The 27743-nt window shown below is 40.7% G+C and overlaps 1 protein-coding gene across 2 annotated transcripts in view; it reads right to left on the bottom strand.

The window, feature by feature from the left end:
* Window positions 1-26041, bottom strand: part of abhd18 (abhydrolase domain containing 18) — a 52944-nt gene extending 26903 nt beyond the window's left edge. For both annotated transcript variants that reach the window (XM_022757109.1, XM_022757110.1), the window contains exons 1-13: window positions 25952-26041; window positions 20981-21089; window positions 19832-19916; window positions 19650-19750; window positions 18197-18272; window positions 17987-18071; window positions 16764-16791; window positions 14117-14255; window positions 13769-13858; window positions 12961-13062; window positions 12307-12548; window positions 9204-9340; window positions 6041-6203 (exon numbers count right to left, since the gene is read on the bottom strand). In XM_022757109.1, coding sequence (XP_022612830.1) covers window positions 6041-6203; window positions 9204-9340; window positions 12307-12548; window positions 12961-13062; window positions 13769-13858; window positions 14117-14255; window positions 16764-16791; window positions 17987-18071; window positions 18197-18272; window positions 19650-19750; window positions 19832-19916; window positions 20981-21072 — 1340 coding nt within the window. In that variant the 5' untranslated portion in view covers window positions 21073-21089; window positions 25952-26041. The remainder of the gene's footprint in view (window positions 1-6040; window positions 6204-9203; window positions 9341-12306; window positions 12549-12960; window positions 13063-13768; window positions 13859-14116; window positions 14256-16763; window positions 16792-17986; window positions 18072-18196; window positions 18273-19649; window positions 19751-19831; window positions 19917-20980; window positions 21090-25951) is intronic.
* Window positions 26042-27743: the final 1702 nt, after the last annotated feature.

The raw sequence follows: 27743 nt of genomic DNA, 5'->3' as shown, positions 1-27743 counted from the left end.
TTATTACAGCCTGTTGCTGCACAAAGCTCGGGCATTTTTAACACTAACTGATGGATTACTTGTCCCTGCCAAAAGAATATAACAATAGACGATACAACATGGATACAGTACAAATTTTTTGCCGCTGTTTTTTATCTACTAACAACATCTGATCAGCCCAGTACAAAGACATATCAATTTAATGGGCTAATAATCTGTTTTAGCAGTTGTTAAGCAATGAAACAAGTTTTATTTAAGTTTTAAAGTTCAATCCATGGTTTCATGTATAAGTAAGTCAATCCAAAAATAACTCAGTTGACAGATCTCGGAAGAGTATGGCACTGAGTCAGAGGCAGGTCTCCAATAAAGTTCATTTTCTCCTGATCTGTTGATCTGCAAAATGTCACTTTGATGTCAGAATGTTCTGAAGACGTGATGTGTGGAAACTGTTTAAAATATTTATTTCAGTAACTATGGAGCGAAAGAATTTGTGATAATTTGTGATGTTGTTCACTTCGCCCATTTGAATGAATACACTCAGACCTGCTGCTGGTCTCCTAAAGGGGCGGGAGGTGGAGAAACTCATGTGAAACAGATACAGGAAATAAACGGAAATGAAGCGTCTCAGTTTCTCTACTGTCTCTGGTGCAATCCAGCCTAAGAACAGGGTCTGTCTGTGTGTGTGTGCTGCACAGTGCTCCAGCGTTTGTAAGAGAGAGCTGCCCCGCCCAGATGCAGATGAACTTCTGTGTAGGGAACAATGAAAATGTATCATAGACGAATGTTTTAACCAGAAACAGAGTTGGTGAATGTGCAAGATTTTTTCTCATCTCCAAAAACCTGTTGCAGTCAGTAATTTCTTGTTCTAATGGGAGCATTTTAGTTTCGGACCATGCATTAGTTAGCCTGGAGGTTCGGCCTTTCAGTGACAGGATTCGTATGACTAGGTGGAGATTTAATTCGTCTCTTTTACAAGAATCTGAGTTTAAGAAGGCACTAAGATTCAAATTAAGAGATATATTGAGTTGAATGAACCCACAGCTCCCTCTGCAGGGATTTCCTGGGAAGCCCTGACGCTACACTGAGGGGCTTTGTCATTCAACATGCTTCTCATAAGAAAAAGAGGAATACTGCAAAACAGGCTGAAATTGAAGAAAAAAATAAGAAGCTTGAGACTAACTTAGAAGGGAACTTTAATTTTGAAGATCTTAGGGCTCTAAATCAACTGAAGTATGATTATAACTGATTCCTGTCGAAGAAAGTAGAGTTCTTGCTCTTCAGAATGGGACAAAGATATTACGAATCGGGGGATAAAGCGAGTAAACTATTGGCAAACTCCTTAAAACAGAAAGAACTATCATCTATTATTTTGGCCATCAGATCAGAGGAGGGAGAACTAAAAGTCAAATCTGTAGTTATTAATAATGGGTTTAGAGTTTTATGTGAAATTAAATACAGCAGACTCTCAACACGATGAAGAGTGTATAGAAACATTTTTCCAAGGATTGGATCTTCCCAGATTATCTGAATCACAAAAGACAGACCTTGACCACCCGATAACCAGTGAAGAAATTATTAATGTAATTAAAGGACTACCAAATGGAAAAGCCCCAGGACCAGATGGCTTTACAGCTGATGGAACTAACACCTTTGCTACTCAGTATGTACAATGAGGCATTTGAAAGGGGTAGCTACAAGCTACTTTATCAAAAGCTTTAATTACACTTAGTCTTAAATATGACAACGACGCATGTGACTGTAAGAACTATCATCCGATTTCCGTTATACCATTAAACACCAAAATTTTGTCTAAAGTCCTCGCAAATAGGCGCGGGAAGGTAATGATGTGGTAAGGTAATCAGGTGGGTTCTGACAAAAGTAGGCACTTTATTAATATTATGTGGACAGTCTCAAATTCCAATTCACCAATGCTGTTTGATAGGGTGGAATGGAGATTTTTGTTTAGGACTTTAGAAATGTTTTGCCTGGAAAAAGTTTTATTAAGTTTATTACATAATCGACCAGAAGCAACAGTACACACTCATGGGTACATATCGTCATATTTTGAATTGGGGAGACGCACACGTCAGGGTTCCCCGCTTAGCCCTCTGTTATTTTGTTTGGTGATGGAACCTCTGGGGGTGATGATAACTTTCCGGGAGTGACGCGTAATGGAAGCATCCATAAATTGTTGACGTATGCGAACAATATTCTTTTATCAATTTAGGACCCTGTGGTATCAATACCCTCATTGCTGAAGACTTTTTTTTTTTTTTTAAAGTTCTCAGGATATATGGTTGGGATATATCGGAAGCCCTACCTTTGACAAAGCACTGTCCAACTGTAATCTTCCAGGCAGGATGATTTAGATGGCCCAAGCAGGGTTCTTGTCTTTATGGGAAAAAGTTAATGTAATCAAAATGATTTGCATCCCTAGGATTAATTACCTACTTTCCTCCCTCCCATAGAAATTCCAGACAGTTATTTTAAGAGATTCGATAGTGCATTTAAAGAATTCCTCTGGAATGGAAAGCGACCACATATGAATGAGGAAATTACAAAGACCACTCAATAGCTGTGGTTTAGGACTCCCAAATTTGGTTTATTATTATTATACTTTCAGCCTGAGGCGCACTGGGCACTCCCTCAGGAGAGAGCCCCTCCATGGTACAACATAGAGCATTCTGTATGTGCTCCTCTTCCTCCGCTGCACTGCTTGTCCACGGATCCATCTGGGTATGTGAAGGCTCACCCAATCATATCTCAACTTCAGAAGGTATTGAGGAGAATCTCGGGGCTGATACAGTTTGATCCCTATTTAAACAAGGCCTCCATTATTTGGCTACATCCCAAACTGAATATTAATAAAAAAACGTTTTTTTAGGAGGAGTGGGTATAAAGAGGTATCCTTAGATTAGAAAATGTATACAGCAACAATACACTTAAATCATTTGGTGACCTGAAAAAAATATATGGTTTACCTATATCCCAATTCTGGAGATACCTTCAGCTACGCCATGTCTTGCTAAGGACTGCTAAGAAATTCTCAAGGTCATGAAGCAGCCAAATATTATAGGATGCTGATGGAATATGGAGGAGATGGTGGGGTGTCGGCCCTTAGACTTTCCTGGGAAAGGGATTTGGGGGTGTCATTTGATGAACAGGACTGGGCTAGGATTTGTGGCAACTCTCGAATAATGTTGAGGGATCTGAGGGTGAGACTTATTTCATTTTAAATTCTGCACCAATTTTATTGGACTCCAAATAGGCTTTTCAGACTTGGCTTAAAAGACTCAGGTACTTGCTAGAGTGTGGTATGGATGAAGGTAAGCTGGTGCATGCACTATGGTCAGGCCCCAAGATTAATCAATATTGGATGAAGATTCACTGTTAAATTGTCAATGTCATAAAAAGGCAATTTGGGTTCCTAAGTTATATATCCTGGGAGACTGTAAAGTGTGGTCTGCTTTTCCATAACCACTGAAACAATGGAAAGTGACTGCTATCATGATTGGACGACAAATCGTCCTGCGGAATTGGAAGGAACCTGTTCAAGATTGGGTGACTAAATTAGGTAAAGTGGCTTCATATGAAAAGATGTCATATAGGTTGCAGGACAGAACAAAAAAAATATTATGATATTTTTTAATTTTTGGGACTCATTCAAGAGACTACATGTTTCTTTGTTCCACAGACAAAGGAACTCACTTCCCCACAGTTCCTCAATGTTCACACCTGGTGACAACCCTCCCCCAGGGACCTCACTGACCAGTCAGTGTTGGTCAATGTGTGAAATGTGACCCCCCAGAGTGTCACCAAACAAAACCAGATCTCTCTTCTCAGCTTGATCAGGAGAGCAGCTCCTGCTCTCCCCTCTCGGCTCTTCAAGGGGCAACAAGGCCCCAGCCCAGGTCAGCCCTGCTACCTGAAACAATACTCTCGTCAGCCTGCTCACAGCAGACTGCAACACTGTTCTCCTCAACAGCAGCGATCTGCTTAGGATTAACTGAGAGTAAACCAAGTTCTCTTCAGAATCAGCAGCTACAACACAAGGCCAGCCAGCTGATTTTCTAAGCAACAGGAGCCACAGCAAAGTTAGCATGGAACAGCTAACTCTGTGAGGAGAACGAAGGAGATAACAGCAAAGCAACACAGCCAGACAGGTCTTTACTCCACCAGGAAGCCTCCCAACTAACTGGACTTTAGAACAACACTGGAAAGGACCTCTTTGTTTTGCTCCAAGGGCTGGGTAACATTAACTGACTGGGCCTAACCTCTCCTAGCACAGCATAGCACAGCACAGCTTAGTAGCAGAAGTCTTAACTTTGTTAATGTACATGTTGATTAATGTTTTGTTGTTGAAATTTTTGCTTGGGTTGGGGTCAGTCATACAGTTAATAGAGTACTTGTATGTTCACACACTCGGTTCTAGAACCTGCATGAAGTTAACATCCCCCTTAACCTGGTACATTTAGATTACATGAGCTAGGCTAACAAAGAAACTAACACCTTCCCTCCCACACACACCAGGTGGTCTCAGCAGCTATTTTGAGTAGTTTCTTTGTTTACTGCCATCTTGTGTAGTCTTCCTTGTTCAAGCAATGTGGTCACAGTGATCACTTTGAATTGACACAAACACACACATACACCTGTATATACTAGATTAGACATTGCGTTTTTACTCTGCTCCATTGTAAACAAATGTCGTTAAGTATAACTACTGGTGTGTTTAATGTTGCACAAGTGTGAATATTACCAACCTCTACTCAATAGAATTCCAATCCTTCAACTTAACTTACTGTTGACATGGTAATTTGGTTCTGGAGTTCCAGATTAATAGTAATAATTTTAGACTGAAACAATATTGGCTATTTTATATCAGTTTAGGCTGGTGCCCGCTGCGGGGTATTTCGCTCCGAAGACTATAATTCATTTTAAAGTTACTATTTAATATTTAATATTTTAAATAATTTTTAAATTATATATGTATATATATAATGTATAGACAACCGAAGATCCAAACATCTATGGTGGCTCATGAGCTAAGCTCAGACCAAACATTTTTTTTATATATTTATTATAACTTGTTTCTCTCACTTCTTCAGGAGACCACATTCTTTTTAGTTTTATTTACAGAATTGTGTCTATTTATTTGTTATTCTTGTCATCATCTCTGTCTTTGTTAATAATGTGTTTAGTTAGTTATGATCTGCATTGTCTCTTTAACCACAAGAATTAGTCCACTCTATAGCGGATCAACCCTTCCTGGTTATGGGGGGTAAGGGTGAGGGTTAGGGAGGATTGCTGGAACAAGTTGCATTATGTACACTATTTTGTATGATTTATATGAGTATTATCAAATAAAAAATGGAAGAATTTTAAATAAAAATACTGTATTCTCGTTACAGGATGGTGTTCCACAACACACACACACACACACACACACACACACACACACACACACACACACACACACACACACACACACACACACACACACCAGACAACAGCCAATTTCATTCTGGCCCTTTAGCAAGTTGGTTAATGATCTACAGCTGATAAGACCTTTCACTGGAGACCTTTGTCATTTAAAACATGCAGCCTGAATGATTTCATGTCTGACTGTTGTAACCTCAGACAGCTTCTGTTTGTCTGTCTGTTGGTCTACATTCACAAAAACACATTTCCCTCAGTTTTGATCTTTGGTTCTTGGCCAGGTTATCGACTCATACAGTACAAAGGGCTGAAGTCCATATGCAGTTATGAGTCTTTTTTATTAGCGCTAAAGTCTAAAATCATATTGATGTTTACTGAGTCACAAACAAGTCAGGCCACTCCAGTCCACACCTCTGGGCTTTACTCTGTCACATATGACAGGAGAAAGGAGATGTCAGAGTGTGACACGGTTTTACAGGCTGAACTAATCATTGTACTGATCATTTACTCCTACAAAACAACACAACTTCACCACTGAACAAAGGAATCAGATTTGAAGTGTGTGTCAGAACCAACAGACTATTACCTCACACACGTTTTGCCCTGCTTTGAGTCGGCGGTTTACCTGAAGACGTTCTGTTTAAACAGGTATGCACTGATGTGTCCTCCGTTCAGATATCTGACTTCACATCCAGGCCAGATCTCCTGCAGACTGAGGACCCCTGTACGAGGGATGTAGGCGTCCTCTTTGGCCTGAACCACGATGATGAGACTGGTGTCTACAGGGACTGGGAAAGAGGAAAGGACAGATACCTGATATTCAGTACTGTTTTCATGTGGATCACATGCAAATGTATGTTCCATTAAAAACTAGTGACAAGGCAGCTGTCTGTCAGAATTAAAGTGCTAGACGTCACAAAGTGAGAAAAGAGATCACATCTTCCTGATTTACATTACATTTACATTTATTCATCTGACAGACACATTTGTCCAAAGAGACTTACAACTGAGGGACACCGCTAAAACTTCAGTGCCATGTCCTCAGAAGGATATGGGCCCTGAATTGGGACACAGCCAGAGTAGGTTATCCAGTGGAGTGATATGTGACCTTTTAGGCTGATCAAAGACCAGATGAGCTGCTGCAATCTGGACCACCTGTAAGGGTTTCACTGAGTGAAGGCAGGTCCGCCAGAAGAGCACTGCAGTAGTCCAGGTGAGAGATAACCATGGTCTGGACCAAGCGCTGGGTGGAGTGCTAAGTCAGGTAAGACCTGATTTTTCTGATGTTGTACAGAGCAAAGAGACACGACCAGGAGACGGACACAACATGGTCAGAGAAGAAGAGCTGGTCATCAAACATGACACCAGGTTTGTCTAGACCCTGAGAGTTCAGTCTTAGAGAGGTGTAGCTGAAGGTGGTGTTCCTTCATCCATGTGGATGTGTCAGAGAGACAGGACTAGATCTGCTCAGAGACAGCGGGGTCTTCTATTTATCCTCTCTTCACTGGTCTACCCTTCGTATATCTTCAATATGGTTAGCAGTCACCAGTGGTAGCACTGAGCACAGTGATGCAGAGCAGACCTCTATAATGAGTGCAATTAGATTATACATACACTCATTGAGCACTTTATCATGAACAGCACACTAACACTGGTATCCATCAGACCTGGTCTTCAACTGTCCAGTGTTGGTGAGTCTGTGTCCACTGCAGCCTCAGGTTTCTGTTCTTGGTGACAGGAAGTGGAACCTATCCTGGTCTTCTGCTGCTGTAGTCCATCCACCTCAAGATTGGACGTCACTCTGAAGCTTTTCTGCTCAGCACAGTTGTAAAGAGCGGTTATCTGAGTGACCATAGTCTTTCTGTCAGCTCCAACCAGTCCGTCCATTCTCCTCTGACCTCTCTCATCAACACAGAGCTGCTGCTCACTGGATGCTTTTGTTGTTAAAGAGGAAACTCTTGTGTGATAAGCAGATGTACAGGTTTGCCTAATAAATTCTCAGTGAGTGTAACCTGAATGTCGTTCAGTGGAATTTACCTTTAGTGTATCTCAGCAAAGTTCTATTGTTTTAATTACTTACATCTGACAAGAACATCTTTCCTTCAGTGTATTTGGATTTTTACATTTGTCTGGTTAACAACTTCATTTGCCAACAGTGCCTGAAATGGGTTTTCACTCAGCCAGTCCCCCAGGACATGATACCTAGTGTGGGGTCACTGTCTACTAAGCTCTCCTTAACTCTCACGTTGTTCCTGGAGGATTCCAGTTCCATGCTACATTCTGTTTTGTACAATTTAGTCTACCATTAAAAACCTGGTTTAGGTCATCACAAAATTACAGTTCCTGTGATGCAAGTAGTTGCTCTCACACACACACTGACATGCGCAATACAACAATGCCAAAATACAGTGTACCATTGATGCTGCCTGGGCAGTCTATGAGCAGTCTAGCAGTCTAGGTTGGCCATGTGGTGCAGTGATCACAGTAAATAACGAAATGGATTTTTAATGGACTTGGCTTTGCAGCCAACAATCTACTGCAGCCACCAGCAGAATTTACATTAATCTCAACTGCCCCCTTTTGGCCCATTTATACAATTCATCTCATTTCTGAGACCAATCAGTAAGATCATGTTTATTCGCTCTTGCAGATGGGCATATGATCTACTTCAGATAAATTGTACAGATCACCTCATTAAAAATTTCTATATTTAATTGTAAAAGTTCAGTCTCTGCTAACCAGTCCACTGTTAACTGTTAAACAGCTAGCCTGTAGACAGCAGTCCTTGTTCTGCTCTGCAGCCTCTGTCAGTTTGTCGTAGCAGCACATGCACCAGTTCTCCACCCAAGCAGAACAAGAACCTCTGTCACCAGCTGCAGTCCAGAGACCTGCCTGCAGGCAGGGAAAGAAGAGGCGGGACGATCTACGGGTGACATCACGGAGGTTACGTCCATCTTTACTTACAGTCTATGGTCCAGGCAACCAGGGGACATGTTACGTTATAAAAAAGCGAATGTGTCCTGTTTTGCTCGCCTCTCTCTCTCTCGCCATTGCTCTTTCATGGAAAATACAAAATCGTTGTCACAAATAATGTGTCTCTCTCATTGACTGTCCAAAAGTTCTATTTACATCCATAAAAAGCAGCAGGATAACAAACTGAACTAAATGATGTGTTCTGTCACACAACGAGCAGCTTCATTACAATCACCTGGTCAGAGTGTGCAAGTGTCTGCGTGTGTGTTGCAATCATGGTTATATGCGGTTATATATGTGAAAGTGTGACATTGCAAATTAAAATTAATACTACAAATAATAAGTTACTACATTAATGGGAAAACAAGTCAAATATTGTCTTGACATTTGCAAAGGCATGAGCTATCATGATTGTTCTGATGATCGTCGAGCACCGATTTCATCGGCACAACCCTACTAGACAACGATTCTTTAATATTAACATACTATAAATACCATCACTACAAAATTCAATGTGGCTATATCAGAAGTTTGCACTTGTACAATTTTCTTTTAGTAGTTCAATTATACAGGTAAAAATCTGCCGACTTCAGGTGTAACTTGTTGTTGTGAAGGTCTGGGGCTGCCTGTTCAGCACCGTCCTGACTGCTTCTATTTGAGCAGCAGAATGAGTTCCATTATGGAGGTGGAGAAACACCGTGTGCATGGCCCTGTAGATCTATAGCCTGTCACAGTATTTCTGGATATTTGATTTCCTCTGTCCTAGTTCAGTCATGACAGTAATCAGAAAAAAACTGTCTGTAAAAAAAACTTACCAGAGAAGTTGGCCATGTGTGTACATTCATCCATCACTCCCTTCATGAAGCTTATAGACTCTCTATGCAGTGATGGCCGAGAGCATTTGGCTGAATCCGTCTTCTTCCTGTGCAGTGTGTCGTTGGCATGAAGGCCTCTTCGAAAAGAAAAGAATAAGATTTTAGATGAAAGGTGAAAGATCAAACGGTGTCACTGGAGCAACAGGAAACAGCAGGATCATGAAAATGATAACAAAACAAGCAAATAATGAACAACTAAAATGTATTGTAACATATCATAGATTTGACTGTGATGGCAAACAATCTATGAGTCAAGTACCAACAATATTTTGTGAAATAAGTGACAACAGTGTGGGATACACACTATTAAATTAAATATTTTACACACACACACACACACACACACACACACACACACACACACACACACACACACACACACACACACACACACACACACACACACACACACACACACACAACCCCCTTTCTATAGATACAGAAACATAGCACAAAAAATTTGTTTAAATTGTGGAAAACTGTTGGCAGATTTCTGATTTCTAATTAAATAGAGCCCTGTAACACTACGTTACTGCGCACTGACAAAGGGCAAATCTTCCTGCAGTCAGGTTCTAGATGACTTCATACAATTTCTGCCACTACAGTTGTACTAAATAATATCATTATTGTACTGCACTGGCACTGTGCTGCTGTGGATCTTTCTGTGGCTTTTGAAACTACTGAACAGGTATTAATGAGGTCCCAAGATCCTGCACAATTCTTATGAAGCAACGCAATGATTTTGCAACAAAAGCTCCACCTAGTGGCCGAGAGGTGCCAACAGAGCCTCAGTGGACATGAGAAACTACTGGACTAAGTTTTGTGTTAATAAGAGTGACTGTTGCCAAGATACACAACACTTGCTGTTTTGACTCTAACCTATAGGAAGTTGTTCCTTTTGTATGTATAGCCACGCTGCTTTACATGTGTGGCCCCCAGGCCCTGGGGCTTAGACCTCAAACTAGAAGATTGTGTGGGGTCCATGTCCCCCACATAATGTGCAGCTGATGGCCTGTGGAGGCATGCAAGTCAGACCTACAGGCCCACAGGTACAATGATTTTTTTTACCATAAGTCTGCACACAGTGTGAAGGTCAGATGTATGCAGATGATGTTGTAATCTATGTTCATGCAAAAACTTAAGATCAAGCAGCTGCCAAACTCAATGCAACAACAATCAACTAATTATCATTCAAGTGAATAAAGTTATATTTAAATATCCAAATACTACCTGGGAATTTTAAGATATATGAGAATCTACCTAACAACCTCAGCAGCAAATCTATATACTGTATGTATGCAATGATCATCCCCAACTTATAACAGTGTATGACAAGCTGGACTCATGCAGAAGGTACAACACTGAAGCCCATTCTCTGTCTGTACAAGCAGGCTCTCAAGGTGTTAGACAGGACCCAGAACAACTCTCACCATCACTGCAATATTCTTGAAAAATATAACATCCTTAACTGGGATAAGGTTATGAAATACACAGACATCTGCCTGGTGTTTAAGATACTGAATGGCAAGGCTCCCACACCGCTTAGTATTTTTATTAAATCAGAAAAAGTTAAACAACAGATGTACACAATCTGTTCTCAGAGAGGACTGTGTATCCCTCTGAAGTCCAGCTTCTTCAGCCGATCATGGAACACCCTACCAACCAAAATAAGGGACTTTACCTCCGAACACACCTTCACTCAATGTCTCAAGGCCTGGCTTTAGAACAGTCATGGCATGGCTTGGGTAAGTATGGATGGAACTATTAATATTTTACTAACAACCTGGTAGGTTCTCTTATAATTATGTTTTGCCACTCTGTGTTACATGATGTGTATGTCTGGTACAATGGTATAAAACCATTTTACTTACTTTTAACTGCATCTTTTAACATTTTAGCAAGATCAACATATTGATCATTTCATTCATAACTACTGTTTCGTTGTGTCATGCTGCTTGCATGGCTACATGTACTGAATGTATTTGTTGTTACTCTGTTATTGGCCTAATGTTTAACTGCTTCCAGCTGCTTTGGCATGGCCCAGGTTTATGTTTTGATAATTCTCTTTGTTGTTGTTGTTACTGTCCTCTGTGGTGTCGCTGTAAATTTTATCGCGTTGATGTTCATTGAAACATCTTGCCGAAGGACTGTGGTTGAAAATCAGACAGCTCACTCACTACTTATGCAGACTGAATTTCAACCTAAGAGGACTTCAAAAAAGTAGGTTTTGCATATTTTTAAGTTTTGTGTTAATCAGACAGACATGTAGATGCAACCTTCTTACACCACTGGCACAGCCCACTGGATCCCTAATTAAAAGAAAAACTAGAATCACCTCCTGGTGGTTGTCTGCCTCCTCCACTCAGACTAGTTTCAGGTTACATCCCTGTTTATCCAGAGTCACAGAAAATATGAACCATTTGTATGAAATTTGGTCATAATTGCTGTGAAGTCTTGAGTTTTGTGAGGTCACACTGACCTTGACCTTTGACCACCAAAATCTAATGAGTTCGCCCTAAAGTTGAAGTGAATATTTGTTATAAATTTCCGTTTTTTCTAAAATTCCGTCATGGCGCTACTAAGACATCGTTTCCATGAGAATGGGACAGACAGACAGACAGACAACCCGAAAACAATATGCCTTCGGCTCTGGCTATCACCGGAGCGGAGGACTGAAGAAAAAACTATGATAATGATGACAATAATAATGTTAACAACAAATGCAACAGAAATGGTGTGCAAGCAATTATCCTAACACTGGCATCTATCAGCACAATGTGCTAGGAGCCCTAATTATAGACTATGTACATTAAATCAGACAATACATACAGTATATATGACTAGGTGTTTAAATCTTTTCACCTTACCAATGTTATATTAGAATGTGTTGTGTCACTGGAGCATGTGGAACGTGTCCAGAAACAAAAAAAGGAAAGTCACAGATGTATTTTTGAGTAAAAGTGGCTGTTACACACATGAAAACTTACAAAACAGCAAACGAGACATTTAGAAGTTTCTATTCATAATAATCTGTCTTGTTTACCTTGGTAGAGAGTCCAAACTTGTCCCCCTGCTGTTCACTGATGATAATAAATGGTCTAATCTGTCTCCAGCCCCGCCCCCTCCAGGGCCTCCACCAAACAACAGGCCATGTCCCGCCTCAGCTTCCCCTCCAGCTTTGGTAAACCGGTCCACCGACGCTCTGTCCCCTCCAGACACACCCAGCAGATGCTCTATAGGGTCCATATTCCTCCCAAGGTATTGACCCATTTTAAAGGAATCAGCCTGATGGATGTGGACACAAAGACCAAAAGACAGATACAATGTACTTACTGAGAACTTCTTCAAAGAGTCACCTCAAAGTCCAACCATTTGTAATCAATGGGCAATTCCTCCAAGTTTCTCTGATTGAAATAAAGACAAATGCTTATCATGTTACCAGAGATATATAGATATTAAAGATCTGCAATGTTTTCTGATTATTTGGCAAAACAAACAGCAAAACACTGTCCTTTCATGCTGATACGAAACATAATTTTTCTTTCAATTGATAAACTTATTAGTCAACTAATTGATTTGATAATTTGATACGAACCCATTAGCATTTTAAACTGTAACCTTATAGCAAGTTGTACCAGGCTGGTTCTGGAGACTATGAGTAGGTGTTGATCAAAAAAAGTTGCAGAGGATAACGTACCCCACAGTATTCCAACAGGTTAATGATCTCCTCTTCATACACTGAATTAATGGCATATTGCTTCTCCAGCTCTGACCAGTTCACTGCTTTACTCAGCACACCCTACACACACACACACACACACACACACACACACACACACACACACACACACACACACACACACACACACACACACACACACACACAGTCAGAGCAGAGGTCAGAGGTTTGAGATGTGCAGGCTGCAGATAAATGCACAGAGCAGTGGCATGCTGTTAGGGCAAACAAGGCAACCAGCACCTGCACAGTTAAAGCTAAAAATAGACATAGAATAGAACAATTCTTCTACTGTTCTGAGATCAGTTCTGATATTGCAGCATTACACGCATGCATGTGGAATGTGGAAACTAAATTAGCATGTTAGAAAAAGTCTTTTCTTCCTAAGTGTTAAGAGCCAGCAGCAGCAGCAGCAGCAGCAGCAAGTAAACGAGTATATTATACTGTTATTCATCTCTTAGTTATGACAATATTCCTGTTAAAGCTCACTAGAGAATAATGCAACCTGCTTTTTACACTTAACCAAACCAAACAATTATCACTTTACTTTTGTTTGAAAAATTTAAATATAGATGTGGAATGGGTCAGGGTAAAACAGCATTAAACCTATCACTGTTTGACTGCATGCTGTCACAGCTTCCTTCAACCAGAAAGGAGGGAGAACAGTTACAGCACCTCACCTACAATGTTTGACTATTATGTCAACTTTAATGCTGCTTTGGTAACTGAACGTCTTTACACTGCATGTGAGGTACAGAGAGTATGTTACCGTGGTGAAGACACTGGAGGCAGTGGACCAGGACAAACAGGGAACCAGAGGGATAGGCTTCGGCCAGTTTGTCACTGCCAGGGACGCCATCTGGACACAGGGACAACAAAAGACTTAATGAAAAACAGGATCTTTGGATAGAAGTAGGTACAGGATTATATTTGACCCATTTGTACTTGTATGGTGGCCTGTTTGTATCATATTTACTTTCAAATTTGTAGTAAGATGCTGGTGACTATGCATTTGCAGGATGACATGGCATGTTGACTAGTTATTTAGAGGAATACTAGTGGATCGTGTAGGGTTTGATAAAAGGAGATGAAAGACTGTGCTGTTCTGGTGACTCACATATCCTCCCATGGAGATGCCAGTCATTCCCAGGGGCCAGTATCCTTGTCCATGCAGCCAGCGGAGCAGCACCGTTGACTCCAGGATCAAAGCCCCTCCCATGACAAACAGGTCTGACACATTCTTCAGACTGGAGCGCCTAAACAACTCACACATAATGTCCCTGTTTATTTTACACTGAATAAATTGCAGGTTCAAAAGATGGGTCCATGAAAATCTATCTTAGTATGAAACCATCATCTCCTGTAGTGTTAGCAGGCAGCTCTGAGCAGTTTGTAGTTTGATCCTTCATAGAGGAATGATAGCTGGAATTATCCTGAATTTACAGCAGTTAAAATGGATTCCAACCATCAAACCATCCATATAAACTTCTCTCATCACTCCTATAGCATAATCCACTGATCGCCAGTTTTAGTATGTACCAGACAATTTCTGCTTTGCCAAATAAATCACTAAATAATTTTTCTACAATTAAGAGGAAACCTCTTCCTGAGGTTTCTTCCATCTTTTTCACCAGTGCAGGGTTTGGGGGTTTTGAGGAGAGTTTTTCCTTCTCTGAATGAGGGTCCAAGAACAGAAAGTGTCACTGGATTATATAAATAAAACTGACTTGACTTAAAGGAGCTCTTTGTACGTTTTCTCTGCTGCTGAACATAGTTTCTTGTGGTGAGCATGTGGTGGTGATTGTTGCTTCAGCCATCGTTGTCTTTGCAATGCCAAAGGTGTCCTCTGAGCAGCTATTTCTCCAGGACAGACTGGGGGCTACAGTTATTCAGTATCAGAAAGCTAGTTGGTTAGCATGCTAACTTCAGTAGAAGAAAAGATGTGATAGAGACAAGAGTTAACATTGGTGTTTGTTTCCACCTCCAGCTGTTGGTGAGTAGGGAATGAGGAATGAAGTTTGATGCTGAACTCACAATGTTTCTTCTAGACTGGTAAGTAAAAAGCTGCTAATGCTGATGCTAGCTATGTAGCAAAAGCAAAACTTACAAATAGCTCCTTTAAATAAACAACTTCCAGTGGAGCTTTGGATGAGGAGCTGACAGAGCAACAGAGAACATGTGGTTTTAGCTTTGTTGCTGTTGTGTGCATCTCCTTGGGGATCCACTGTAACTGGTGTGAAACCAAGATGACAGCTGCTATCCTCTGAAGGAGCACACTACAAACAACACCACCACAAAGGCAGGGTCTTGTATGGTGGCCCCTAAGGACAAAGCACATACAACAGAGAAATTACAAACGTTAAAGGAAACGCGCTCCGAATCCAGAAATACAACAAATAAGAAAACTCATAAAAATGGGGAAAACACATGAAACAAGAATTGCTACAGTGGAGTTGCTCCAAGTCACCAGGGGGAGTGATGGGCTCCATTTGGATACACAACAACTTTACAGATACTTATGCCAGCAAGACTTCATGTACCTAATATAAACAATTATAAATTTTGGTATGTTTTCAGGCCAGAAAGTAGCCATTTTGATTTTCAGTATTTGGTCAGTTTACCAAATAACATTTATTTGGAAATCTGCTCTGGTGTTTTCTGAGATATGATGACTCCCTGCCAGGTGAGACCAGTAGTCTTCTCAGGATCTCACAGTCACTCTCCAGAGAAGACCAGCTGGTAAATGTGCACCTTCTCCCAGGGAGAACAGCCTTATCTAAAAAAAACTCTGTTCTCCAGTGACTTGAAAGATAAGTTCAAAATCAGGTATATGGCTGGACCACGTTGTAGGCTGGTGTCAGCTAGTTTCAGTCAAGTGTCCGCTAGTTTCAGTCTAGTATCAGCTGGTTTCAGTCTAGTGTCAGCTGGTTCCAGTGTAGTATCAGGTGGTTTCAGTCAATTATCAATTGGTTTCAGTCTAGTGTCAGCTGGTTTCAGTCTAGTAGTGACATGTTTTTCTGTTTCTGTTGTCACGACAACTTGTTTGAATAAGTTTCAAACTAACCAGCAGTCACTTTTTAATCACCAAAGACATCAGTTGAAGAGTGTGCTGTGATTTCAGCTGTATTTACTGCAAATTGATCCCTCAGAGAGAAAGGTAGAACTGCATTCACATCAGCTGCCATGCATCAGCATAGACAGGTGCGTTTGTGGAGGGAAAGCCCGACCTTACACTCACAGGGCAGCTAAAGTTTGTCCAAAGCAATAGTTTTGTAGCTAAAGAAAAAGGCACTAAAGGGTCTGAAAAGTGGATTAATCTACAAAGGTGTTAAGTTGGCAACACTGCTTGTTCGCAACAAATCATTTTGAAAGATCCAACGCCCAATGAGGAAACTTTCATCAATGGTGTAACTTCATCACTCAGTCATTTTGTCAGTTAGTCAGTGACATCCTGGATAAAGTTTGGTCTCAGAATTGAAATATAATTGTTGCTAATTGGACAATAGGTGTGTTCTTTACTATACTCACTATAAATTAGATTTTTTTCACCTTAAGAAAAAAAGGCTGTTTAGAAATAAATATACCTGATGTAGCTGTTATCCAAATGGCGCCGCTCACAGGTCGTTTCATGTCTTATTCTGGATTTGTACCACATTTGCCGTAACGCTTTGTTCTTAGAGGCCACCGTACTTTTGGTAAAATAAAAACCCAAGTTTCATGATGGTAATCAATTAAGTCAACAGTGTGTGACGGAGTGAACTTACAGTTGGTCTTTGGGTTTACGATAGCCATGTAAAAGTATAGTTAAGGAATAAACAGATGTGCAAAGACAGTATACAATAAGGATAACACAAACATTCAACCAGAGAATGGAGTTCAATCCCATGTGCATGTTCTCCTTTATACCTACTGATTAATGTGCTGGCTTCACCAACACACACTCTTATCGTCTTCATCAGTGTTTGTTTCCAAAGCATCAATGGTGCTAATCTGTTAGCCTGGTATGTACATAAGCTACTGGGTTAACATTGAATATACACACTTAAAGGGGTACTTCACTGATTCTACACATGAAGAAGTAATGACTATGACTGATAGACTGTGACTTGTTGACACAAGGCAGGTTGGGTCCATGGTTGTTGTTGCTCACTTCTGAGTAAAGACCAACTCTAGAGACTATTGTGTGTAAAAATCCAAGAGATCAGCAGTTTGAGAAACACCCATGCCAGGGTCTGACACCAACAATCATGTCACAGTCAGAGGCACTGTCACAATTGTCCTCATTCTGATGTTTGATGTGAACATTAACTGAAGCGCTTGCTTCTGACTTCTGCAACATGATTGGCCGATAGCCTCTAAGTGTGGTGTCAGAGTGCAGTGACATTATACACAATGTCATCTGTGTTTACTTTGATTAGTTCACATGCAAATGACACCAGGATGCTGCATAATAAGCACACACATCTCTACACGTTAGGTATACGTAGAGGTGTGTGCATCAAACCTTTCAACTTTCTTTTTACAAAGTGGTGTTTCATGTTTAATTCTTGAAGAGCAGAATCGGGCAGACTGCTGAATGTGACACAGAACTTAAACTGAAACAGCATCTCTGCATCATCCAGACATCATCTTTCCATTGGTTGGCCTGTTGTCGTCATGCTTCACTGGCTCAGCTGTTTCAGAGCGATGAGACCAGTAATGTGATTGGCTGAAAGTGTTTTAATTAATCATCACATCATCTGATCTAAATCCACCTTCACCCAGCCCTTCTGCACTTTGCACTGCTGCTTCTACGTGAACTAAAATAGCAGCTGGAGATGCCCACACATCCTGTGCTCTAACAATTACCAAGTTGTGTTTGTTGCCGTGCTTGTGCAATTAAAATAGAGTATACCAAGGGGTGTCCAGCAGAATTATTTTCAAAGGAAATAACCATAAACTAAAAAACACGGTGACAGATGTAAGATGACAATAAAAAGAAGGATATAATACGGGTTCTCAAGAAGAAGTGAAGCCATTCCTGCCTCTTTGATCATGGGCCTGGCCATCAGGGTCCGCCGACGCCAGAAAAACTACACACACACAAAAAAAACACACACAGTAAATACTTCAGACAGTACAGACAAAAAGGATCAAGTTAAGAGTATCTGCTGATGATATTCACGTTATGTTGAGGTGAAGAGGTTAAGAGCCTTACATGGTCTCCAGTCCCAGCCAAGTGGATACATACTGGTCTGTTCTTCTGCCACCTCTTAGGGACTATGAACTGGAACCTGAAACAACAGACACACTGTGAGGACCACAGTACACAAACACATCATGACAGACAACGGTAGATGGGGCTGTAGTTAGTGATTTACGTTCTTATTGTTGCGCAATACATTTTCTGCAACACATTAATGATAGTGTTTCATAAGGTCCAGTGTTTCCCATACATTGATTTATCTCTTGTGACCCACCACAATATCAACATCAAGTATTTACTGTCCCTGTCTGTCTCTTTACCGACCTTCTGTGTGCCTGTCATTCAGGGTGCACAGAGCTAAGTCATGCATGTGCTGGGGCTGGGCTCATTGGCTAATCACAATATGTAATCAACCATTTCTGACCTGACCCTGTTTGGTGAGGGTCTTTATTGGTATTACCCTTTGTACACCACAATCAGTTCGTATAAATGGCTATTATAAAGGCAGATAAAACTGCTAAAAAGGCGATCAACTCCTTTCACACTACCAGATAAATCTGCCTTTCTGTTCAGACTAACAACTACAGAAGGACACAGACACACACACAGCAGGGGAGGGAATATCTTCACAGAGTCAAACAGTGAGCTGCTGGCTGCCATGCAGACTGGTAAAATGCTTCCGTCTGAAAGAGGGGCAGAAATTAGCCAGTTTACCCAGGCAGCCTATTTACATCACTGCCGATCGAAAATGGAGCCAATAAATACCTGTGAATACTGCGGAGTCATGTGACCCGGGAGTGAATGCTGATTGTACCCTTTCACATTGATGACAAAAGCCAGACGTTAGCAGGTTTTTTGTCCGGTATAAAAATGGCTTTTGACACAATGTGAAACAATGGAACTGTGTATATTGGTCAAGTCAAAAAGAACTTGGAAATTAAAATATTTGCAGTGTAGAATGTTTTGGAAATAATAATGGAGCTGTTGAAACAAACTCTAATTGTGAACAGAGAGAAAATATTTCATTACAATAAGCTTTGTGTGAAACATTTATTAAATCATTTTGTCGTAGACATCTGACTTCCTCCATTCTGACCCGTTCTTTCCTCCACCAACCCATTTCATTCTGTGAAGACCTGACAATCAATTTATTTATCAACCTGTTTCCTTGCATTTCTTCCAATGCGTCTCTTCTTTGCTTGAACTTGTTTTATTTGAATTTCTCTTTAATTGATGCATTGCATTTGCATTTTGCCTCATAAAATCCTAGCTTTGGATTAAAATCCATTTGTTGTTAATATGTATTTTAGTAACTGTAGAAACGTTTTCCATTTTCCTACGCTCATATTTCACCAGAAAGAGAACGATCCCTTCACAGCTTCCAGTGATCACAGGGCTTGTATCAACTCCTCTTACACCATCATGTTAGCAGTAGAGACAGAGTGGACCACATCATGTTGTCTACCTGGCTTTGACGGCCTCTTGTGGCAGGATTCCGGGAACCAAGTGCTCCAGAGGAGAGATGAAGAACCCATCGTGGATCAGACAGTCAGAGTGCTCCTCTGTCTGGACACAAACATACATATCTGTGAGAATACAAAAATAAATACTTGGTATATACTGGTGAGCAGAGGACACATGGGGTACCTTGTTTGTGTAAACTGGATAGTCCTCAGGCACCAGAGACTCGCACTTCTCTCTGTCTCCAATGATCTTACGGAACTCAAAGATTCTGTAAAACACAAACAGGGCAGAACATGAGCTCCATATCCAGTGTCAATCACTATATTCACCTCTTCTAATGCATCAGTTTAAAAATATTCTTTAAGAAAATTTAAGGTCTTATAGACTGTTTAGATTCACACTCTGATCCCACAGTCAGACAAAAGCCTTCTCTTCTACTGACAAATAAAGTGCCATAAAACAAACTACAGGCTTCATTGCTGCAGGGACCAATGAGTCACATCACATAGGGCATATCAGTGTTTGCAATGCTCCCACAGAGCTCTGGATCACTTAGTACTCTAGCAAACCTATAATACATGATACTCCTACTGCAAACAAACAGGTTAGAATGAACAGCAGACTCCTGTGCCTATAGGGTATAATGATCACTGGCGAGTTCAGCTGCTGCTATTAGCAAGGACATTGGATTCCAAGTCCAAACTTGGTGTACTCTGTATTGAGAAAGGCCTTCATAATCTGTCTGAGCGTACCACCAGATTCACTTATTTATAAATGAGAATGAAACAATATAAACTAGGCTGAAAAACTGGAGCAGAGGAAATTCTGCTGCTGACAGAGGAGGTACAATACAGAAAACAGATACAGAACTACAAATGCAGACAGTGAAGATGCATGGAAAATGATTTCAAACAGACTCTTTGTCAGCTTAATTCTTGATATTTGTTCCTGATGAATGCAAAAGAAAAGATTTTTAGAGATAAAGATAACAAGGGAGAAGTAGGCTACAACTTTCTCCAGATAACATAATATTCATCATGACTACTGATATATTGTAGTTATTCAGAAAGCTAGTGCTCACCTGTGTATCTGTACTGTTAAGACTGTGTTTCAAGTTGAAAGGAAGATAAGCATCTTGCATTCTTCTAAAGTTTTTCGTAGGAGTAAAAGTAAGAATTTATTTTATCTTTAAAAAAAAACAGGTGCACAAGCAGAAATCCTACAGGTAGAGTTGGAAGAGGTTACCCTGTTGTATTCTTCTGTATTAGCTGCCATGCTTCTCGACACTCGTTATGTCTAGCTGTATTCTTTTGTGTTCTCTGTTTTCCGTACCTCTTGAGGTCTTCAGGCTTTCCCCATCCTCCAATGAAGAGTTTGGTGAGGAGCAGCCGTCTGTAAAATACATCCAGTCGGCTCACACCCATGGACCAGCACCTGGCATCTACAGAGAGAGACACTTCATGCAGAATGTGCAGAAAATACTTTCTCTAGCATCATATCGTATTAAAGATGTCAGACTCAATGTGTCATTGTGTGTCAGGTGTTCATTGCCTTCTGTGGGTTACAAAGAGCTCTGAGCACAGAAGCAGCTGTACCTTTGTCACGGCTGGTGGACTAAACCGGAGCTAAAAGTAAAATAAATGTCTATTATGTCATCAAGACGTTTACAGCAAGCATCAACCTCCGAGGCTGCAATACTGAAGCTAACACTGATATACCAAAACCTGTAGATCCTCTAATAACAACTAGAGTCTGGCTACAACAGTTGGTCAATTCATAAACTGTAAATAAAGATGGACGTAGCCTCCGTTGCCAGTACCTGACTCCATCAACTTCTGGCTAATACAAAACTTTACTTTTTTATCAAGGCTTAAAGTTATGTATAATTGAGGGTGTGGTCACTTGGATGGATGGATGGATAGATGGATAGATACTTTATTTATCCCCTAGGGAAAATTCATGTGTCCATTAGCTCATTGTTGATAATAATAATAATAATGATAACAATAATAAAAACAGTTAATAATAAATAAACAATAATAATTAGATTAGTCCACTTCCTTTGGTTGAGGTGTTGTATAGTCTGATGGCAGTGGGAACAAAGGATCTCCTGAACCTCTCTGTTCTGCAGCGCAGTGAGATGAGATGTTTGAGTGACAGGCGGGTGAGTGTATGGTTGCCACAAATCAGTAAGCATCAAAGTCCCAGCCCCAGACACACCCCACCTCTTTGCCCATTTTTGAATTAGCTGGGGTGGAGACAGAACAAGAGGCTAACCTCCATTCCGCCACGGGTTTGGCTTAATGGACGCCGCGGGAGCGAGGGGTGGATCTGACCCGTGTACTAAGCACGCCCACCTACACCGGTAACTTGACCGCAACAGGCTCCTGGCTGCGCCATACGAAGACGCTTCTAACACCGTTAGCTTTCACAATGCGAAGTAAACTTTATAGCTAACTGTTAAAGTAGTCTTAGAAGCTTATTGCATACATGTCATGTTCACAATGTCATAAATATATATGAGGAGTAACTTGTAATGTTATTGTAGCTGAAGCTAGTGTGTAAGCTAACGTTAAACTGTAAAACCACAGTATAAAACATTCTAACATTGTATTTTAAATTGGTGCTGCAGAAAATGAACAGACTTCAGAACAGCATCTCCCTCTAACTGCGAGCCTGCAACATGTAAACTTTGTCACACACGAAGACTGATGATGAGTAACGGCCCCTGCACTTTTTGCACCTTACCTCCATCACTTATGGAGGACTGCAATGGCTTACAGTCGACCTGTGAACAGACTGTTGCACTATCCTCACTTAGTACTATTTTTACATTTCTACTATAATTTATACTTGTTACTAAAAATGATGTTGCACTGGGGATTCATCTACCTCTCTTTATCATGTAAACTTATCTTATAACTGTGAAGTTCACCTGTACCTTCATCCACAACTGTATTTTATCTTTAATTTGGCAATTACATTCTTTTGTACACCTCTCCAGTGGTGTAAATTGTTGAAATAAATGCAGTTTTTAATGTGAAATAAAGTTATTTATGAAGCTTTGCTTTAACTTTGTTGATGGTTGTCATGGAGCATGTCTGGTATGAATTTTAACAAAAGCAACATGCACAGTGTTGTAATAATACAAGTAGGGCTGGGACGATTATCTGACGTAATCGACGTTGTCGATTATAAAAATTATTCGACGTGGAATTTTAGTGTCGACGCATCGTGTAAAACCACACAGGGTAAATGTTCATAGAACAAAACAGGAACTTTCTAATGGGACCGTTTATATCCATCGTCTTTAGTTTACCCGGATACAAGTGCAGCGCTTGGGCTGGGACAACGCGGTGACGTAATTGAAGTCATTGACTACGTTAATGATTTGCGTCTGTGAAAGAATAAAAAAAAAAAAGATTTGCGTCTGTGTAATCTATTTGAACAACATGGCGGCGTCTACCAGCAGTACGACGGAGCGTGTGGAGCAACACGCGGCAAAAAAGGCTCGCACACTACTCGCAAATTACTGTTAGGTTAATAAAAAAAATAATCGGTAGATTAGTCGAATAATCGAAAAAATAATCGCTAGATTAATCGTTTAAAGAATAATCGTTTGGGACAGCCCTAAATACAAGAACACAATGATGAAAGTTTTTCCTAAAGACTATTTCTGTTGGCTTTAATCAACAACAAATGATAGAAATGTTTAAATGTTGCTGTCCTTGAACATTGACAGTGATGGCTCTAGAGATAGATATTAGAGTTTGTGTTTTTCTAATGTGTCATTTGTTCTGACCAATTTTAAAACCACTGAAAACACTAATTCACCAAAGTGTCCTGTTAGATTCATCATGAGGCATATGATCAATTTGGAGAAACATACTCAGTACAATTTAATCACAGGTTTATTTATTAAAATCCTTTTCAATGACAACAATTAAGTTATGACTCAAACTAATGTATATGAGCTGTACTATACTGAAATCTACTTCAAAATCTTAACTGTCAATTTTCAATTCACACTAAAGAGTGCGTAAGGCGAATACATATATCTATGAGGTAACAGCAGCACACATCTATTTAGAGTCTTGTTTTGCTCCAGGTTGCACTCTGGTTGGTCAGTTCCATCTGTTTCCTACTAAACACCATTTTGATGTTAAATTGGTCAATACTTTCACCTGTGAAGGTGGTGACTGAGCTAGTCACTTAATTGCAATTTAATATTTATAAATTCTGTTCTTAGCAAACACGAAGTTATCAGCTAGCTAGCTATGTTATCAAAGTGCATCCATAATTCACATTAACTCTAATATTAACTTGGATGTTAACTGTCTCCCGTTTTCTGGTAAAAACACGTAGGAAAAAAAACGCACTAGCTTTTAGGGAATATCATCCACATTAAAACTCATAAGAAAATAAACATTCACTTACTGAAAAAAAATGTATATCAGCATCCCTGCAGTCTGTTAATGCCCAAGAATGAGCCATAATTTCGGGGGAACCGAAAACTAATTTATATAGAAAATTTATAGAAATTATAGAAATTGAAACTGACTTTAAACGTTGCGCATGCAACCCAAACTCTCCCGGTGACTAATCCTCCGTTGACCTACCTCCCGGCCTGCCTCATCACCTTATCAATCATGGCAGACCAGGCATGTCAATCAAAGAGGCACGCCCCTAAAAATACCTGTTTTTAAGGCCTAATATCTAATTAATTACATGATTATTTTCAGATGGACCACCAGAACACTGAACGAGAGGTGTGAATTTAGCTATTGACACCTTAATGAGTTGTGGAAAAAATGTATTGACTGATTATTTCATAAGAGAAATTGGTGCTTGGTGAGCCAGTTTTTTGGAGCCCGCCCCTAGCAGCTCTCAGTGGTATTGCACTTAAAGTCACTTCTGCACTGGCTTCACTTCTCAGCCCCGCAGCCTACGGTTATTTTTATATACAGTCTATGAGTCAGACACTGTCAATATGGAGCAGCTCACTCTGAGCTTCAAAACGGCTCTTTAGAAACCTGTGGGTGACGTTGCAGTACATCTTTATTTACATTATGTGGTTTACAGGCAGTGTTGCCGACCTTTCTCACTACATTTACCGACTTTAATTTTTTTTTTCTTTTTCAAAAAAGCACCCACCAACAAATCTAGCTTTTGCCTTAGCAACTTTCCATTGTAGAGAGTGAAATTAGAAAGTGATTAATAACATGTAGTATTTGTGGGCCACATTTCAGTCACTGTTTCAAACTTGTTCCATTGTTTGACAACAGAAACAGAAAAACATGTAAATGAGAACAGCTTTATTGTGAATTCAGCTGTATTAAAATCCGGTATATGTGAGCACAGAGAGGAGAGAAGCAACCACACGATGGGCTGAACACAAGGCAGAATGCAAATGTGATGATGTCATGAATATCATCATTTGTGTCAGTCATCTTGAAACGTATAGCAACTTTTCGAGCAGGCTTTAACAGTTTACAGCGGTTCAATAACAGTTTAAACTATGTCCTCAATTTTGAATTTATACCCATACATGGTCCAGCCACAAACCAGGTTTTGACCTACTGTTGTTTCTCTTCACAGGTCATTTTTGTTTGTGGATAGTCCAGACCAGTGTGAAGTCACTGGAAGTTTCAGCACACCTAAACCACTTTAGAAATTCAGAGGCCTCTGGTTACAAATGATCACATTTCAAACATCACGTGAGAGACTGACGTGACCGTTTACCTTACCATAATGTCAACCTTCACCCTTTGCACCTAGCATAGTAACCGTGACATGACAGGAGCAGAAGCGCAGCGGCTGGCTGGACCGTGTTATAGCTCACATGACGCCGGGAAAGATGAGAAGAAGGAAGAGAGCAAAGATGCTGTGAGCCACCTTTATCCAGCAATGTAGTCCCGTCAGATACAATTAAGTCAACGTGAGGACTGTTATGCACTAAGCTATGTAGAGCTCCCGATGAGCCATGTAGACAGCTGTTAGCAATGTCAGTGATTAGATTGTTCCAAATGACAAAGCGTGACCTTTCTACCATTAACTATAGTTATATTCTGACGGCTCTCTCGGGGTGGAGTGTAGGAATATTTAAACCATGACATTATAGCACACATCGGCTCTGAGACAGGCTTTCAAACATTTAATGTCCGAAGTTCAACTTAAGCTAGCTAACTTAGCCTCGTTCATTCATTACAGGTGATTTCATATGGCAGGCAAACACACAGACAGACAGAGTGGTGGGGAGTGACACAGACAGACGGAGAGACAGACACAGTAAGGTTACTATACCTCACAGTGTACACGGACGGCTGTTAGCCTCGTTGAAGACTTGTGTGCACGGTTAGCTACCAGCTGCCGTCCCCAGAAGGTCGTTAGTCAAGTTGCTGTAACCGTTGTGTATGGACTTCCGGTGTATTCAAAATAAAACTGTCTTCAGTGCTTCCTGTGAGAAGGTAACTGCCGCAGCCCGCCGTAAGGCGGAGACGGAGAGATGGACATCCATTTGCACTAAAGGTTCAGCCTCGTCAGTGAGTCAGGTGTAATAACATAGGTGACCAGCAGAGGGAGCTATGTATTAGAGAGTGTGGTGCGTTTAGGAAACAGGAACACACTATGTAGAGGTAACTGAAGAAGTCAGGATGTTGAAGAGGCACGCAGGTAATATAATAAAGTTCGCGCGCAAGCTCATGTTCACAAGAAGATGTTTCTTCATTTAATGATGAACAACACATGGTAACAGGAGTGAATTATTCAACAAGCATCAGTTTCGTTCGAAATGGAGACTTTGAGGCCACCGGAGGGACTGAAGCTGGTGGGAAATGTCGACAGCAATTGGCGGTCTTTCAAGCAGCGGTTCGAGCTGTATTTGTCTGCCATCGGACTGGACTCTAAATCCGACACCAGGAAAATAGCGCTGCTACTCATGGTAGCTGGTCCCCAAACCATAGAAGTCTTCAACACTTTCGACTTGGAGGACGCTGATGACAGGGATAAGTACGACAAAGTGATGGAAAAATTCGGTACCCATTGTTCTCCGCAGAAAAATGCAGTGTATGAAAGGTACGTGTTCCGCTCGCGGATGCAACAGCCGGACGAGACTTTTGATTGCTTTGTGACAGACTTAAAATTGAAAGCACAGTCGTGTGACTTTGGGGATCTAAAGGACTCCATGATCCGTGATCAAATTGTGTATGGGATCAGTGATAGGCGGACAAGGGAAAGGCTGCTAGGAGAGGCTAAGCTAACTCTTGACGAGGCAGAGAGACTGTGCCAATGCAAATGAGCTAGCCCAGCAGCATGTAAAGACATTCGATCAAAAAAGTGTCATTACAGTAAATGATGCAAAAGTAGCTGTAGTTAAAAACAAGATGAAAAAGAATTTGCCACAAAAGAGAAACACAGATGACTCCTGCAAACGATGTGGTGGCAGACATGAGCCCCGGCAGTGCCCTGCTTATGGCAAAAGATGCTCAAAATGTAATGGAAAAAATCATTTTGCTAAACAATGTCTGTCCAAAGGCAAGCCCAAATCAGTGCGGCTAGTTGAGAAAACTAACCTGAGTGAGACTTTCTTTGTGGGGATGGTGTCATGTGACCACATTGAAAATGAGCACAGTAACACAAAGGAAAATGACAGACACAAAAGACAAAGACACATGGATTGTATCACTGCCAATAAATGGAGCTCTAGTGGCACTAAGGATTGACACAGGCGCACAAGCAAACCTGATTAGCATGACAGAAATTAATGCTATGAAAGAAAAGCCCAAAATAATTAGGGAAAGGACATCAAAAGCAGAGGTCAGTGCAGACTCAAAGTCACAGTAAAGAACAAAGACTATAATATACTGTTTTCTGTTGTTCCTGAGGGCCGTGAGTCGCTGCTAGGTGGGATAACCTCAAAGAAACTAAATCTGGTGAGGAGAGTCTACCACATCAACTGCTCAGAAGAAGTAAGTACACAGACAGGCACAGTTGACAACATAGTGCAGCGTTATCAAGATGTTTTCAATGGATTGGGATGCCTACCATACAGATACAAAATCCAACTAAAAGAGGATGCAAAACCAGTAATCCATGC

Source organism: Seriola dumerili, unplaced genomic scaffold, assembly GCF_002260705.1.
Source record: "Seriola dumerili isolate Sdu_G_001 unplaced genomic scaffold, Sdu_1.0 BDQW01000264.1, whole genome shotgun sequence".
NCBI classification, from domain to species: Eukaryota; Metazoa; Chordata; class Actinopteri; order Carangiformes; family Carangidae; genus Seriola; species Seriola dumerili.
The sequence above is the reverse complement of the archived record's forward strand: the minus strand, read 5'-3'. Positions and strand labels throughout refer to the sequence as shown.